The sequence below is a fragment of the Salmo salar genome, chromosome 21 (assembly GCF_965601325.2).
Source record: "Salmo salar chromosome 21, fSalSal1, whole genome shotgun sequence".
NCBI classification, from domain to species: Eukaryota; Metazoa; Chordata; class Actinopteri; order Salmoniformes; family Salmonidae; genus Salmo; species Salmo salar.
The window spans coordinates 18,166,738-18,185,023 of NC_138311.1; the positions used below are offsets into that span (position 1 = coordinate 18,166,738).

The following is an 18,286-nucleotide window of genomic DNA, read 5'->3' on the forward strand; positions in this document are numbered from 1 at the left end:
TTTGATGAGATAGAAAAAGGCCCGCTAACGTTGTCTAGGCTCGCCAGCCAGCACACTGTTTTTAGCCTGTGATTACGTGTAAATTGCAAAGGCCTGTCTTTAGTCAAATCAAAGACAGTGATTTTCCTTTTTTTCCCTCTATTTTCTTTCCGAGAGAGGATGGCGTGTTGGAGAGTGGTTATTTTCTGGCGGGTCGGCCTTCACTGTTAGAAACACAGCAGTGTAATCTGGAGGGATGTGTTAGACACAGGCGTACTCGCATAGCAACATACACTTCATCTCCGGTCTCACTCTCACTGGTCTCTCAATTCAATTCAGTAGACTTTGTTGATATGGCAAGTTAAATTACGTACATTGGAAAAGAATACGTATAACAAAGAAAATTGTGGGACCAACGGCAATAATAATAGTAGTAATGTAAATTATATTACCATTAACAGCCTTGCTCTCTCCCTCTGGACCCTCTCAAAAAAAAATTGATTTCTATATTGGCATGAAATACAATTTTTAGATATTGCCAAAGCAGCGTAGTGGTCCACCATTTCAGTAAATGCAGTACAATGCAACGAGGATAATGAAATACAGTTAATTTCAGTAGTAATAATACGCTACATTATTCCTCCTCCACCAAACTTTATATTTGGTGCTATGCGTTAGGGCAGGTAGCGTGCTCCTGGCATCCGCCAAACCCAGATTTGTCCGTCGGACTGCCAGATGGTGAGGTGTGATTCATCACTCCAGAGAATGTGTTTCCACTGCTCCAGAGTCCAATGGCGGCGAGCTTCACACCACTCCAGCTGGCGCTTGGCATTGCACATGGTGATCTTAGGCTTATGTGTGGATGCTCGGCCATGGAAACCCATTTCATGAAGCTCCCAACGAACCGTTCTTCTGTTGACGTTGCTTCCAGACGCAGTTTGAAACTCAGTAGTGAGTGTTGCAACCAAGGACAGACGTGGCCTGAGCTTGTGGCTGAGCCGTTTCCACTTCACAATAACAGCAGTTACAGTTGACCAATGTTTGTCTATGGAGATTGCATGGCTGTGGGCTCAATTTTATACACCTGTCAGCAACGGGTGTGGCTGAAATAGCTGAATCCACTAACTTGAATGGGTGTCCACATATTTTTGTATTTATAGTACCAGTCAAAAGTTTGGACTCATTCAAGGGCTTTTCTTTATTTTTATTATTTTCTACATTGTAGAAACTATGAAATAACACACATGGAATCATGTAGTAATCAAAAAAGTGTTAAACAAATCTAAATATATTTATAAAGTAGCCACCCTTTGCCTTGATGACAGCTTTGCGCACACTTGGTATTCTCTCAACCAGCTTCATGAGGTAGTCAGCTGGAATGCATTTCAGTTAACAGGTGTGCCTTGTTAAGTTAATTTGTGGATTTCTTTCCTTAATGCGTTTAATCCAATCAGTTGTGTTGAGACAAGGTAGGGGTGGTATACAGATGATAGCCCTATTTGGTAAAAGACCAAGTCCATATTATGGCAAGAACAGCTCAAATAAGCAAAGAGAAACGACAGTCCGTTACTTTAAGACATGAAGGTCAGTCAATCCGTAAAATTTCAAGAACTTTGAAAGTTTCTTCAAGTGAAGTCGCAAAAATTATCAAGCGCTATGATGAAACTGGCTCTCATGAGGACCGCCACAGGAAAGGAAGACCCGGAGTAACTTCTGCTGCAGAGGATACGTTTATTAGTTACCAGCCTCAGAAATTGCAGCCCAAATAAATGCTTCAGAGTTCAAGTAAGACACATCTCAACATCAGCTGTTCAGAGGAGACTGCGTGAATCAGGCCTTCATGGTCGAATTGCTGCAAAGAAACCACTACTAAAGGACACCAATAATAAAGAAGAGACTTACTTGGGACAAGTAACACAAGCAATGGTGAAAATCAGTCCTTTGGTCTCATGAGTCCAAATTCAAGATTTTTTGTTCCAACCGTCGTGTCTTTGTGAGACGTAGAGTAGGGGAACGGAAGATTTCTGCATGTGCGGTTCCCACCGTGAAGCATGGAGGAGGAGGTGTGTGGGTGCTTTGCTGGTGACGCTGTCTGTGATTTATTTTTAATTCAAGGCACGCTTAACCAGCATGGCTACCACAGCGTTCTGAAGCGATATGCCATCCCATCTTAGTGGGATTATCATTTGTTTTTCAACAGGACAGTGACCCAACACACCTCCCAGGCTGTGTAAGGGCTATTTGACCAAGACGGAGAGTAATGGAGTGCTGCACCATTTGTGATGGTTTGGGATGAGTTGGACTGCAGAGTGAAGGAAAAGCAGCCAACAAGTGCTCAGTAAATGTGGGAACTACTTCAAGACTGTTGGAAAAGCATTCCAGGTGAAGCTGGTTGAGAGAATGCCAAGAGTGCAAAGCTGTCATCAAGGCAGCGGGTGGCTACTTTGAAGAGTCTCAAATATATATTAAATATATTTTGATTTGTTTAACACTTTTTTTGGTTAGTACATGATTCCATATGTGTTATTTCATCGTTTTGATGTCTTCACTATTATTCTACAATGTAGAAAACAGTAAAAATAAAGAAAAACCCTTGAATGATTAGGTGTGTCCAAACATTTGACTGATACTGTATTTAGTGTGTACTCATGTATACAGGTAGAACACAACTGTTGTATTGTGTAATATTTGGTCAATACATTTAATTAAATAAAAATAAATGGCTAATAAATAAACAACAATGTACATGGATAATGGTTACACTATGTAGTTCTTGTTAGTTATATACAATGTAAATACTTCAAGGAATTAATGGTCATGGGATGTCCCTCAGGCTCTGGCAATCATATACATATCTGGCGGTAATATTTGCGGTTTCTCCCTCACCCAGAATAATTCCCAGCTTTATGTTATTAGTAAATGCACAGAAGTTGGAAATTCATTGAGATATTTATTTGAAAAATTATCTTATTTGGGAGTTTTTCTCACAGTGTAGGAAAAAGTGGTCACTATGGTCTCTCTCTCTCACTATGGTCTCACTATGGTCTCTCACTATGATCTCTCTGTCTATGGTCTCTCTCTCTCTCTTTGGTCTCTATGGTCTCTCTCTCTATGGTCTCTATGGTCTCTCTCTCTCTATGGTCTCTCTCTCTCTATGGTCTCTATGGTCACTATGGTCTCTCTCTATGGTCACTATGGTCTCTCTCTCTCACTATGGTCTCACTATGGTCTCTCACTATGATCTCTCTGTCTATGGTCTCTCTCTCTCTCTTTGGTCTCTATGGTCTCTCTCTCTATGGTCTCTATGGTCTCTCTCTCTCTATGGTCTCTCTCTCTCTATGGTCTCTCTCTCTCTATGGTCTCTATGGTCTCTCTCTCTCTATGGTCTCTATGGTCTCTCTCTCTCTATGGTCTCTCTCTCTATGGTCTCTATGGTTTCTTTCTCTCTCTATGGTCTCTATGGTTTCTTTCTCTCTATGGTCTCTATGGTTTCTTTCTCTCTCTATGGTCTCTATGGTTTCTTTCTCTCTATGGTCTCTATGGTCTCTCTCTCTATGGTCTCTATGGTTTCTTTCTCTCTCTATGGTCTCTATGGTTTCTTTCTCTCTATGGTCACTATGGTCTCTCTCTATGGTCACTATGGTCTCTCTCTCTCACTATGGTCTCACTATGGTCTCTCACTATGATCTCTCTGTCTATGGTCTCTCTCTCTCTCTTTGGTCTCTATGGTCTCTATGGTCTCTCTCTCTATGGTCTCTATGGTCTCTCTCTCTCTATGGTCTCTCTCTCTCTATGGTCTCTCTCTCTCTATGGTCTCTATGGTCTCTCTCTCTCTATGGTCTCTATGGTCTCTCTCTCTCTATGGTCTCTCTCTCTATGGTCTCTATGGTTTCTTTCTCTCTCTATGGTCTCTATGGTTTCTTTCTCTCTCTATGGTCTCTATGGTTTCTTTCTCTCTATGGTCTCTATGGTTTCTTTCTCTCTCTATGGTCTCTATGGTTTCTTTCTCTCTATGGTCTCTATGGTTTCTTTCTCTCTCTATGGTCTCTATGGTTTCTTTCTCTCTATGGTCTCTATGGTCTCTATGGTCTCTCTCTCTATGGTCTCTATGGTTTCTTTCTCTCTCTATGGTCTCTATGGTCTCTCTCTCTATGGTCTCTATGGTCTCTCTCTCTATGGTCTCTATGGTCTCTCTCTCTCTCTTTGGTCTCTATGGTCTCTCTCTCTTTGGTCTCTATGGTCTCTCTCTCTATGGTCTCTATGGTCTCTCTCTCTATGGTCTCTATGGTCTCTCTCTCTCTATGGTCTCTCTCTCTTTGGTCTCTATGGTCTCTCTCTCTCTATGGTCTCTATGGTTTCTTTCTCTCTATGGTCTCTATGGTTTCTTTCTCTCTATGGTCTCTATGGTCTCTTTCTCTCTATGGTCTCTATGGTTTCTTTCTCTCTTTGGTCTCTATGGTCTCTATGGTCTCTCTCTCTATGGTCTCTATGGTCTCTCTCTCTCTATGGTCTCTCTCTCTCTATGGTCTCTCTCTCTCTATGGTCTCTCTCTCTATGGTCTCTATGGTTTCTTTCTCTCTATGGTCTCTATGGTTTCTTTCTCTCTCTATGGTCTCTATGGTTTCTTTCTCTCTCTATGGTCTCTATGGTCTCTATGGTTTCTTTCTCTCTATGGTCTCTATGGTTTCTTTCTCTCTATGGTCTCTATGGTCTCTCTCTCTTTGGTCTCTATGGTCTCTCTCTCTCTCTTTGGTCTCTATGGTCTCTCTCTCTCTCTTTGGTCTCTATGGTCTCTCTCTCTATGGTCTCTATGGTCTCTATGGTTTCTTTCTCTCTATGGTCTCTATGGTCTCTCTCTCTCTATGGTCTCTATGGTCTCTCTCTCTCTATGGTCTCTATGGTCTCTCTCTCTATGGTCTCTATGGTCTCTCTCTCTTTGGTCTCTATGGTCTCTCTCTCTCTCTTTGGTCTCTATGGTCTCTCTCTCTCTCTTTGGTCTCTATGGTCTCTCTCTCTATGGTCTCTATGGTCTCTCTCTCTCTATGGTCTCTATGGTCTCTCTCTCTCTATGGTCTCTATGGTCTCTCTCTCTCTATGGTCTCTATGGTCTCTCTCTCTCTATGGTCTCTATGGTCTCTCTCTCTCTATGGTCTCTATGGTCTCTCTCTCTATGGTCTCTATGGTTTCTTTCTCTCTCTATGGTCTCTATGGTCTCTCTCTCTATGGTCTCTATGGTCTCTCTCTCTATGGTCTCTCTCTCTATGGTCTCTCTGTCTCTATGGTCTCTATGGTCTCTCTCTCTATGGTCACTTTCTCTATGGTCTCTATGGTCTCTCTCTCTCTATGGTCTCTTTCTCTATGGTCTCTATGGTCTCTCTCTCTCTATGGTCTCTCTCTCTCTATGGTCTCTATGGTCTCTCTCTCTATGGTCTCTATGGTTTCTTTCTCTCTATGGTCACTATGGTCTCTCTCTCTCACTATGGTCTCTCACTATGGTCTCTCTCTATGGTGTCTCTCTCTATGGTCTCTCTCTCTATGGTCTCTCTCTCTATGGTCTCTCTCTCTATGGTCTCTATGGTCTCTCTCTCTGGTCTCTATGGTCTCTCTCTCTCTATAGTCTCTTTCTCTCTCTGGTCTCTATGGTCTCTCTCTCTCTCTGGTCTCTATGGTCTCTCTCTCTCTCTATGGTCTCTCTCTCTATGGTCTCTATGGTCTCTCTCTCTCTCTCTGGTCTCTATGGTCTCTCTCTCTCTATGGTCTCTTTCTCTCTCTGTCTCTATGGTCTCTCTCTCTCTGGTCTCTATGGTCTCTCTCTCTCTGGTCTCTATGGTCTCTCTCTCTCTATGGTCTCTTTCTCTCTCTGTCTCTCTTTCTCTCTCTGGTCTCTATGGTCTCTTTCTCTCTCTGTCTCTCTTTCTCTCTCTGGTCTCTATTGTGTCTCTCTCGCTGATCTCTGTCTGGTTTCTCTCAGGTCTCTCTCGCTGATCTCTCGTCTCCCTTCTGTTACAGACTAGCATGGGCTCCCTCTGAGGCTTGTTCTCTCTGTCTGGGTCTGAGTCCCCCCCCCCCCCCCCCCAGTGTCCGTGACATTAATGGAGAGGTTCCATGTATTTGAACTAGTACATCTGTTTCTACTTTTAAACGAATGATCAAGCCCTTGATTAGGTAAATGAATTAGCTAGTTCAGGGCTACAACAAAGTTGTGAAACGTTTGGGGGTCCACTGGGCAGTGTTGTACCACTCGATTTTGTAGAACTGTCTGGCTGGCTTGTGAAGGCTCATCTGTGGTATCTGACTTTTCCCTCATTGCAGTTTGGCAGTTTGTGTTAAGGAGTTATTTTAAGCTTTTCAATATAGATTTTCTTGTTGCAGGGAGTATTTTGTTCGTCAGCCAGAGTTGAGTCATGTCACCTCCCTCTCTCCTGTGGCGGTAATGACACCTCAGTCCATGTCAGTCGCTATTCCTCTGTGGAGAGGTGTCACTCTCGACAAGCGTGCCCTCACTTTCCACCTTGTCACCAATCAGAAAGCCGCAGGCCATTTTCTGTCACACACACACACACACACACACACACACACACACACACACACACACACACACACACACACACACACACACAGTACGAATGGGCGGTTGGTCCTCTCTGTTCACCTGGTGCAGCCGGTACTAGGTCCTGTGCATTGTGGTGGCCAGACGCGCACACAGAGAGAGAGAGAGAAAGAGAGATATCACATCACACTCTTCTTGCTTGTGGATACATTCCGCTGTTCAAGGGGGAAAAGTACATGCATTGCTATGTTTTCACCAGTAGCTATTTTTCTTATCTTCGTTTGTCAGATTTTCATTTTTTCCTTATTTTAGTCTGTCACATTGGAAACAGGAAAGAGCAGACCGAAACGGACTGTGTGATCATTTTACATTTTTTTGTTTGTTTCTTGTTATTTTGAGTTGTTGGCGATGACCCAGTGGATCTTTCAAACTGTTGACAGGTGTTCATTTGAGGGAGACACACAGGGCGGGTGGTTGAGGGTCTGTAGTCATGCTGGTGCCGCTCCCATCTGAGGGACTGAAAATAGCCTATGGAGCAGATGGCTCGGTTTTGAACTGATGCGCAGCCAGCGAGCCAGGACACTTCGATTGTAACCAACCTCAACTAGACAAAATGATCTATACTCTCTTGAACTTTCATGTAGCTGGGCTATTTTGTTTTGGGTGCGCTGTTATTCATCTGTGTTGCCGCTCTCGTGGTCGGCTAATGCGAGTGCATTTTCTTTTCTCCCCGATTTGGGAAAATATTTATGCAATTAGCAGTTGCTTAATATTAGAAGCACAGTCATATTTCTGGCAGTGTTGTCAAGCTCAGATTATCCCCCTTTTAAGGGAATAACTAATCTACCGCATCCCAGGGTTGTGATTGGGAGAAAAGAGCGGTATACCTAAATTCTTTAACCTGTAGCCAAGGCTTTGTAGCCTACATGGTAAATCATGGCTGGCGTTGGTTACAATATGCCACAATAGCAATGTGTAAGCTATATGAGGGTTAGTAGCCTGGTCCAACTAGGCCTATCTGAATGTGCACATGATGGAAGTTAGAGGTAAATCATATTAAATACACTGAACAAAAATATAAACGCAACATGCAAAAATGTCAAAGATTTCACTAAGGTATAGGTCATATAAATGATTCAGTCAATTGAAATGAATAAATTAGACCCTAATCTACACATATACCTTTATTAAAAGAAAAATGTAGGGGCGTGGATCAGAAAACCAGTCAGTATCTGGGGTGACCACCATTTGCCTCACGCAATGCGACACATCTCCTTCGAATATAATTGATCAGGCTGTTGGTTGCGGCCTGTGGAATGTTGACCCACTCCTCTTCAATGGCTGTGAGAAGTTTCTGGATATTGGCGGGAACTGGAACACGCTGTCGTACACGTCGATCTAGAGCAGGCCTGAGCAACTCCGGTCCTCGGGGGCCTGATTGGTGCCCCAGCCCCAGCTAACACACCTGACTCCAATAATCACCTCATCATGATCTTCAGTTTAGAATGCAATTTGATTAATCAGCTGTGTTTGCTAGAGATGGGGGAAGGGGGGGAGGTGTGACACCAATCAAGCCCCTCGAGGACTGGAATTACCCAGGCCTGATCTAGAGCATCCCAAAACATGCTCAATGGGTGATATGTCTGGTGAGTATGCAGGCCATGGAAGAACTGGGACATTTTCAGCTTCCAGGAATTGTGTACAGATCCTTGCAACGTTATCATGCTGAAACATGAGGTGATGGCGGATGAATGGCACGACGACGGGCCTCAGGATCTCGCCACGGTGTCTCTGTGCATTCAAATAGCCATCGATAAAATTCTATTTTGTGTGTAGCTTATGTCAGGTGGACGGATTATCTTGGCAAAGGAGAAATGCTCACTAACAGGGATGTAAACAAATTTGTGCACAAAATTGGAGAGAAATAAGCTTTTTGTGTGTATGGAACATTTCTGTTATATTTTATTTCCGCTCATAAATCATGGGAACAACACTTTACATGTTGCATTTCTATTGTTGTTCAGTATATGAGAGAAAATGTACTGACTAAAAGTTTTAGTCGACTGATAACTAAAACTAACGAAGGATGAAACGGCAAAACTGAATAAGACTAAAATATATTTAAAGATAAAAAATGGAATATAGCTGACAAAAATGAACGTGTTTGTTTGTGTTTGTGTGTGTCCATCATGTTCCAAAGCTGTAATCAGGATCTCTTAGCAGGGGGCACCGTGTTTGTGTGATGGCGTAAATGACTGTATGTGTGTATCTGTGTGTTTGTTTGTGCGTTCCATGGGCCATATTGGGTCTCCCATGGTGTGTGGGATGAGACGCTGTAACTGTCCCCATCAGGAGACCAGAGGGGAGAAGTCTGTGTATGATGACACACCACACAAACACTCGGGTGGGTTTCCGTCCACACAGACGGTCTTCTCCAGGGGGGTTGAGGAACTATAGAGGAACGTCAGACAGACAGACACCTCTAAATCCGTGTGCTTTTTTTCTGGTCTATCTGCTCCGTCACTGCATTGCTCCTGCCTGTGGTCTGAACCGTCTAACCCAACCAACTTTACCAGCGTCATACTTAAGCAATAAGGCCTTAGGAGGTGTGGTATATGGCCAATATACCACAGCTAAAGGCTGTTCTTATGCACGACACATCACAGACTGCCTGGACACAGCCCTTAGCCGTGGTATATTAGCCATATACCACAAACCCCCAAGGTGCCTTATTGCTATTATAATCTGGTTACCAATTGCATGTGGTATACGTTCTGATATACCACGGCTGTCAGCCAATCAGCATTCAGTGCTCGAACCACCCAGTTTATAATCGCAAATATACCAGTGAAATCTCTGTGACATATGAATTACGAGTGGTAGTGTAATCACTTCGTACATTTTTTTTTTGTACATGTTCAATTATTAAGTGAAGTGCAGTGCTATTCAAGTCCAGATTGGTCAATTACTCTTATTTGACGCGTCAGATAACGAGACGAGTACTCACCAAAACGGCGTTCGATACCTACTAACCTACCGTAGGTTGCCTTAGTTCATTTTTTCCGTGGGGTGGGGGTGGGGGGGGGGGGGGGGGGGTGTAATCAGCTAGCCAGCGGGGGTGAGAAAGAGGGAGGGCGAGAGCAAGAGAAATGCACATTTTCAAGTTTTATCTGTCCTCTGGAGCTACACCACCACCGCCGCCATGCATTATTCATCAACCATGTTCATGCAAGCCTTAAACTGCACCAGCACCAGCCCTGGAGACCTGGAACTCATGCTGCTCTCTCTCTCCCCTCTCTCTCTCGCTCTCCCTCTCTCTCTCGCTCTCCCTCTCTCTCTCTCTCCCTCTCTCTCTCCCCTCTCTCTCTCCCCTCTCGCTCTCTCCCTCTCTCTCCCTCTCGCTCTCTCTCTCTCTCCCCTCCTATCTATCACTCTCTCTCCTCCCTATCTCTCTCTCTCTCTCCTCCCTATCTCTCTCTCTCCTCCCTATCTCTCTCTCTCCTCCCTATCTCTCTCTCAGGGACGTTTCGCTGTACGTTCTGTCAGACGGAGGTAGAGGAGGACGAGTCTGCGGTGCCCAAGAAGGATGCCAGGACCCTGGTGGCCCGTTTCAACGAACAGATCGAGCCCATATACGTGCTGCTGCGTGAGACCGAGGACGTCCACCTATCAAACGACCTGCTGGAGCCCGAACCTGCCGAGATCCCCGCCCTCAAACAGAGGTCGTCCCCACCCCTTTTCACCCCGTTTCTCTGAGTCCCGCTGTGAACGTGTTCCTGTCACCGCTCGGCTAGTCCTGTACACCAGAGCGTTATATTTAGTTAGGACATTGAGGTTTCTGCCTTATGATGCATTTTACATGACACTACAACATTCTATGGCAGCCATGTTAGCACCACATTAACATTACATGGGGGGTATTTAAAGAATGCTATGTGACAATGTCTAGAATTAGAACGATATTTAAAATGCAAAAAGTTGGCCCAACTTCCTAAATATATGGCTCTCCTGTAAACTGACCTGTAACAGCTCTGCTTAACCTGCAATCTGTGACTTATTCACAGATGAAGTCCTTGTGTCTGTTATTAGTGGAATGCAATGTAGTTTACTGCTCTCGGGCTTCTCATTAACAGATCACACTGTGAACTACTGTCCCGGGCAACAGTTCTAACTTGACGCGCTCTCCTCTCTGTCCCGCCCTGTAGTCGGGACCGTGCGGCGGCGGCGGCGGGTGCAGCAGCTGGCGGTCCCCACCGCGAGGCCTGGTCCACCAAGGGCTCGTCCTACGCCGACCTGTACACCCAGAACGTGGAGATCAGCATGGGGGAGCAGGAGGAGCAGCAGCGCAAGCAGGCCAGCGAGGGGAAAGCACCTAGGGAGAGACCCGTGTGGCTGACAGAGAGCACTGTGCACGGAGGAACGTACAGCGAGCCAGACCCACTCAAGAACTGTGAGTTACTAAGTGCTGCTGCAGCGCAGTACGGACTCTGCTGTTTCTCTCTCTCTCCTTCTCCTTCTCCCTCTGTCTGTCTGTGTCTCTCTCTCTCTCTCTTTGTCTGTCTCTTTGTCTGTCTGTCTCTTTGTCTGTCCAGGCTTTCCTCTGTGTACTTGTTCTCCAAATCATTTTATGAAGCGATTTCAGTGCCAACAGTATTTTAATTTGTATTAGGGTATTGAATTTAATATTTATGAATTTGTAATGCACAAATGTAATCATTGAATTCATAAATCAAACTTGTATTTCATGATTTGAAATTGAATGAATATCGCATTCAGTTTTAAAATGTAATATTCAATATGTGTATATATTCAGTTTCAATATGGTAGATATTGCATTCATTGTCTATCAAGTTTACGAACCTATAATTTCAAGTTGATCAAAGTTTTGTATTCAACTTCCCCAATGGATTCAGATTTCTAATTCAGTTCTCTGAATCAGAGACAACATCCTGGTACTTTGCCAGAGAGGAAAGATAGAGGAGAACAGTTTCTGAATCCAATGTGGCATGTTGAATTTATTTTCTTCCCCATGAATTTGGCTCTAGCATTTGAACCAATTTGGCTATGAGCTATTATGAATGCTAAGACTCTCTAGAGCACGGATGTGCCTTCTGTTCCACTCTATGATGATCACAGGCCGCGTTAGAAGGGAGTGTCACTTAAACCGCAAGACAACCCCCAATAGAATATAGTTAAATAGCCATGTCAGAGCCCTTCTAAGGATAGTCTTTCCACTTCCTGTTTCATCTTGCGCTTGTGACTGACTGGGTTCGAACCGGGTCTCCTGCATGTCACGATACTGTGTTAGCCCACTTGGAGAAAGCCCACAGGGATGAGTTCAGGAAGCTGACGCAAGTCTCCAGAAAGCTTCATCGAACCACCTCGGTTTACATTTCACTCCCCCTTTGACCTCAGACTCAGAGATCACTGCACCAATATAACTGACTGGGTTCGAAATCAAACCTACTGCACAACAACAACACTTTCTGTGGCAAACAGAAAGCTCTGTGCACCCCATTTAATGAACGTGCAACAGAGGTGGATTGGTGATCCATCCATGTGATGAGTAGTCTTGTAATGTCCTGACTGACTGATTCCCGCTTGTAGTGATCCCCGCTTGCATGTAAGCTCGCGGGGTCAGGACCAGGTGCGAGGAGGCTATGGGATGCACAACCTTGGCTGAAGATGTTTGTTTAACTGATGGGGCTCTAACCCAGGTCTCTTGCGCACCAGACAATGCCGCTTTTCAGGTCTCAGGCAAGTTACTCTCAAACGAGCCTGGTCACCGAACCACCTGTGTTACACTTCATTCCCCTTTGTCGTCCTCCTTGAAGAGACCCGTCCTAGACACGGGACCGATGCCTGGGCTTTAGCTCAACAGGCTAACACAGTCTTAACCCAGTCAGTCAAGTTGACCTTATAATGACTGCCCTTACCGGAGACTTGAAACCAGGAGCGGACTAGGACCGAAAATCGGCCCTGGATTTTCTAACACACCGGCCCCGTTCCCCTGAGGCCCCCACACTGGCCCATTCTTTTCCTTGAGGCCCCCATTACTAGCCAGAGAATGATCATTTTGAACAAGAAAACCAAAGTTAAAAATGGACGAGCCCATCTGGCATTAGCTCGAAATGCCAGATAACCAGTCCACCCCTGCTTAAAAAAAATGTCTAAACAGGCCTCAGGCAAGGTTCTCATCACATAAGCATGGATCACCAAACCACGCGAGAAACTTTGCTGGATCTTCGAAGACTTGTGTTGTTGCAGCAGATGGGGAAATGTAACACTCAGTCACTCAGCCTGAAGTGTAGCCTCTTGCGCAATTGTAGAAGGCTTTTTTATTTTTTTTAAATAGCACGTTGGGTTCGTGTTAAGACCCGAGTTCGAGTCTCCATATGAGCTGAATCAGGGGAAGCGTAACTCGCTAAGCAGGCAGCGTGACTTCTTTTAAAGTGGTGCCACTGGACTTGGATCTACGGTTCAACTGCTGGGGCCACCGTGGAGGGATTTTTAAGGGGGTGAATGAAGCAGATGAAGCTCTTTTGAAACTCACTCATCAGCGTGAAGCGTTGCTCCTTGCGCAATTTGAAAAAGGCCTTTTTTTTCAATAGCGCAGTGGGCTGGAATGCTTCAGTTGAGCGGTCAAGTGTGTTTGTGAGGCAAAGGTTCGAGTCTCGGGATGAGCTGAATCAGGGGGAAGTGGTACTCGTTAAGCAAGCAGCGTGTCGTCCTTTTACGTGAACTTCCTGAACTTATCCTCCTCACCTCATTTGCTCACATTGTATATACACTTATTTTTCTACTGTATTATTGAATGTAGGTTTGTTTTACTCCATGTGTAACTCTTGTTGTATGTGTCGAACTGCTTTGCTTTATCTTGGCCAGGTCACAGTTGTAAATGAGAACTTGTTCTCAACTTGCCTACCTGGTTAAATAAAGGTGAAATAAATAAATTATCCCTATATTGAAACCGAATATATACATATTGAACTTGGATATTCAATTAAATCATGAAATACAACTTTGATTTATGAATTCAACGGTACAATTTCTATATCCTAATACAAATTCAAAATTATGAAATTTGAATACAATTTCTGTTGGCACTGAAGTCGCTCCGTATCCTCAGTTAAGGCCTTAAGACATTAGGTTCTACATTTATTACCATCTCCCACTAAAGGCTAAGCCCTGGTGTGTGTGTGTGTGTGTGTGTGTGTGTGTGTGTGTGTGTGTGTGTGTGTGTGTGTGTGTGTGTGTGTGTGTGTGTGTGTTTGTGTGTGTGTGGCTGAGGTTAGACTGCTCGTTAAAGGCATAGTGCAGGATTTTGGCACTGAAGCCCTTTATCTACTTACCCAGAGTCAGATCTCATGGATACCGTTTTCATTGGCTCGCGAATCTACCTCGTAACTTCCTCCATACTGGATGCAGAGACATTCAAATGGTATTAATCAGTTCATCTGACTCTGGGGAAGTAAACAGATAAAATCTTGCACTTATCCCTTTAATAAAACCCTGTCTGATTCATGACCTTTCAGTCCTTTATTGGAGGTGTTTGTCTTTGTAATGACCTCAGAGACCATGGGACTTTAAAAGAAGACATTTAATCTCTGTGATGAATTTGCACATCTAGCCTTTTAGTTTACGTGTATTTGCATAGCCGTGTGTACTGTTGTTTTTCCTAATGATTTATTATTAGCTGTTTCTGATTGACTTGTGATGTTCTCTCTGCAGCCGGAGACGACGCGGGAGGAGCCCAGGTGGGCGTGGCCGGGCTCGGAGGTGGCCAATCGGACGAGAACGAGGAAGTGATGCGCGCCCTGCTCATCCACGAGAAGAGGAGCGGGGCCGGGCCGGCAGGAGGCGGAGCCGTAGCGGCAGCCAGGGCACTCACCTCCTCATCAGCAGCCAGGGGCAGCGACTCGGAGAGCGACACCAGCGAATCAGACGAGGACTCTCCCACGGCTCCGCCGCCTGTGGCTGCGGCCCAGCGGCGGCCGACGGGCATGGAGATGGAGGAGGAGGAGGATGATGACGAGTTTGAGGAGGTGGGGGACGATGAGTCCATGGTGATGGTGGGGGGGCGGTCGTTCTCCTATCGGGAGGTGAGCCAGAGGCCAGAGCTAGTGGAGAAGATGAGCTCTCAGGAGAAAGAGGCCTACATCGAGATGGGACAGAACATCTTCCAGGAGATGTACTTCTGACTGAAAACACACAGACACTCACGTACACAGCCTCTCTCTCTCTCTCTCTCTCTCTTTCGCTCTCTCTGTCGTGTCTCCTTCACCCTCTCGTCTTCAAGATGTCACTCTAGTTCCAATTCTGTTCTAGAGACCAGACTATTGCCATGACAGGTGTATTAGCGGTGTGTTAGTCTGGCAAGTCACTCAGACTCAGCTCCACCAGTCAGTGTTTCCTCAGTATTACAGTAGCTGAATGTTACAGCACACTGCTCTAGTGTCGCTCTGTAACCACAGCATGATGCCTAGTGAAGACACACACACTGCCTCCCCTCTCATCCTGTCTCTACCTCCTGTACCCATTACTAAACAGGAACAGAAGTTGTAGATCTGGGAACCTGTCCAGAAAAACAAGTCACACGCACTCACGCACACACAGTTGCCAACCAGTTGGTTAGACCACAGTAGACCACGCCGCTCCTTTTTCTCTCCCAGTGCTCCAACCTTATGGCTCTCTGTCTCCACACTCTGTGAATTCTTTACTGTTCTCAGGGTGAGCTGTTTATTATTCATTTCTCCTCTCCTCGCCCCTCTCTCGTTTTACCGTCTACACACACACACACACACAAGCTCCCTCTTTTTTTTCCATCTGATTGAGAGGCTTTTTTGCGGGGGGGGGGCTCCCTCCACAGGGAAAGAGACAACTCTGGAGCGAATAATACTGGCTTTGATGTTACCGCGGTAACCCCCGGGATGGGGTGACCTGCTCAAACGCGGAGGCACCCCCCATAGCGAGGCCTTTAGCGGTGGCGTGGGGATGACATTTGCAGAGCATGTGGCTTTTTCCCTCCGAAATGTGACCGTATATGACGGTGTCTCTGTCGCTGTGTGAGACACAGTACCACTCCAACCTTCAACTTTCTGCTTCTGATGAATTTTTCACTGTTTTTTTTTTTTTTTTACAGAGCAGTATTTACCTGTTAGGGAAGAACTACCATATACTGTGTAAAGAGATTGAGAAGAAAATAATGGTAATTCAATGTTTTTTTTTAAGAGAGGGTGTCCTTATTGTATTGTATACTGGCAATGGGGCCAAGAGTGTCTAATTTTCCTTTTTTGGCTAAACATGAACATGGACTGTTTACTATGTTAAATTTCTCTTTGCTTTTCTCTACTATGGTTTTGACCTTTGCCCTTTTGAGTTGTACCACCTCCCCACCACTAGGCTCCGCCACATCTTTAGTTGAGCCTGTCAATGAAGAGCCACTTGCCTAACGTTTTAAGTTCATTGATTTGTAAAGGTACAGCATTAAAGCAGATTATACTTTTGAGGATTTCAGTGAAGTATTTCTTTGTCATTATTGGTCCATTTTTGATCTCGCTTGGATACATTCCATTACAGGTTTGGTTGTCTTCTTATTTCTCCTCGTAGAGACATTGCTGCTACCTCAACAGAGAGTAGTTTATCTTCAGCTTTAAAAAGTGAGCTTGCTTATGGGGCTGTCGAACCTGGCCAAATGGCTTAGGGAGAAGCTGCCAGTTCGCATTAGTTCAAATGTCGACAGTGGAGTTTAGACAAGGTGAAGTGCTATCCCCGAGGACTAGCGAAGAGACGGACGTGCGCACACACACACACACTTCCCTTGCATCTTCAGGCCAATTAAATGAGTCGAAAAAGAAGCGGAGCTTCTCAGGGGCTTCCATCGTATAGCAGCTTTAACCTGTCCTGTCAGATCTGTGGTCCTGAAGCCGGCCAGGAGAGGAAGCTATTTAAAAGGCACATTCTCTTAGTCACGCTGCTAATTGCTCATGCTAACTCCTGAAATGCTTTAGAGAAATGTCTCGCCTGGATAAACTGTACCCACTAGCTCTGGGCCTGTATTCGTCAAGAGTAGGAGCACTGATCTAGGATCAGTTGTGATTTTAGGTCATAATGACGAAGAGGGGGGGAACCTGATCCTAGATCAACACTCCAGCAAGTCTAAGCAACTCTGTCTGACACCACAAACAAGATGTTCCACTCAGCCACAAAATATTTATTTATTTAGCCTTTATTTAACCAGGCTAGTCAATTAACAACTAATTCTTAAAAAGCCTGTGGGGACAGGGATAAAAACAAATAAACCAACCAATGTAAGACAAAACGGACAACACAGACCGAAGACACTGGCAACAGCACAAATACAACAGAAAATAAACTGCGTGTGTGTGTGTGTGTGTGTGTGTGTGTGTGTGTTTTTTTTTGGTAAAACAACATGCTTCCTTACATAAGGCAACGCAAACTAGTGACAACTAGAAACAACAACCTGTTCATCTATTTGTCCTTGGAACTCTTTAAGATCAACCTTACCTACAGGAATGTATGTATCCAACCTTACCTACAGGAATGTATGTATCCAACCTTCTCGGACATTCAGAAGAGCAGAGTAAGGATGAATGTATTTTTGCGCAACCGTGCCATACCACACTGTTGACTTTTTACATAAACCTACAGTAGAGGCCTCTGGGTAAAGAGGGAGATGAGAGGATGGCCACCTGCAAAGCACAGCCTCAAAGGTCAGGATGAAACACGACCCCTAGCTCATTAAACTCACCTGGCCTCCATGCAGCCCTTTGGAAGTCTCAATTAAAACCAACGGCATAGCCACACACAGACCATTGATCTGTCATGGAGCGGGTGGGGTGGGGTGAGGGGCAAACCAGCCCCTTTACAGGGTCTCTTCTCAGATCTGCCACATCCCAGTGTATTGTGGGGGCTGGGTCTGGAGCTGGGGGTCCCTGTTGGTGCAGTAGAGAGGGAATTATTGAACAGGTAAGGGATTAAGGTTGGCACCCCTGGCTGACTGGGGAGGAAGCTCATGGGGTTATGGTGGGGGTGTAGAGTGTCTCTGGTGTAGTTCGTAATGATTGATGCTCAGGATGGATGCCGGGGGAGATTACATGCAGGTTGACGTTTATAGTCGTGAGTCTTGTCCTGGAGGCAGAGCTGAATGATTTCCCTTTAGGGCTATATTGTAAAAATACAAAATAAAATAGCTTTTTGGCCTTGATTTAAGGTTAGGGTTAGCAGTGTGGTTAGGGTTAGGTTTAACATTTTATGAATTTGTGGCTGTGCCAGCTAGTGACCTCTCTGTAGAGCTGCCTCCAGAACAAGATTCATGACGAATAACGCTAACCTGCAGATTACATAGTGATTGATTGAAGGTTCTGTCGTCCTTTCATCTGATAATCTGGTCTAGAAGAAGATTAATGTTCAACCCTGTCTGTGCCTGTCTGTCTCTGCGTACCTAACTGTCTGTCTGTCTGCCTCCTTGCCCTCCATCTTATGTCTCGTCAGCCTGGTAAGTACTGTAGTCTGGTAAAACCTAGCAGTGTCTCAACCCCATGGGACACTGGAGATTGGTTGCACCGCAGATCGGCTTTCCAGTCAATTAGTGGACAGTGAATTAATCAATTCTGAAGTACTGAGCCAAGATGCAATAGCGGTTAGTTTGTGTGCGTTGCACTGTCACGAAACAGCCAAAGTTCATACGCTATGAAATGCTTATGCATGTTAGGCTATATGGCAACAGAAGTCTCG

At 45.0% G+C, this 18,286-nt stretch overlaps 1 protein-coding gene across 1 annotated transcript in view; it reads left to right on the plus strand.

The window, feature by feature from the left end:
- The window catches only part of gtf2e1 (general transcription factor IIE, polypeptide 1, alpha), a 43,854-nt gene extending 27,819 nt beyond the window's left edge, over window positions 1-16,035 (plus strand). Inside the window, 3 exon segments of the mRNA NM_001173567.1 lie at window positions 10,050-10,251; window positions 10,735-10,979; window positions 14,261-16,035. Of these exon segments, the coding sequence (NP_001167038.1) occupies window positions 10,050-10,251; window positions 10,735-10,979; window positions 14,261-14,730 (917 nt within the window). The 3' untranslated portion in view covers window positions 14,731-16,035.
- Window positions 16,036-18,286: the final 2,251 nt, after the last annotated feature.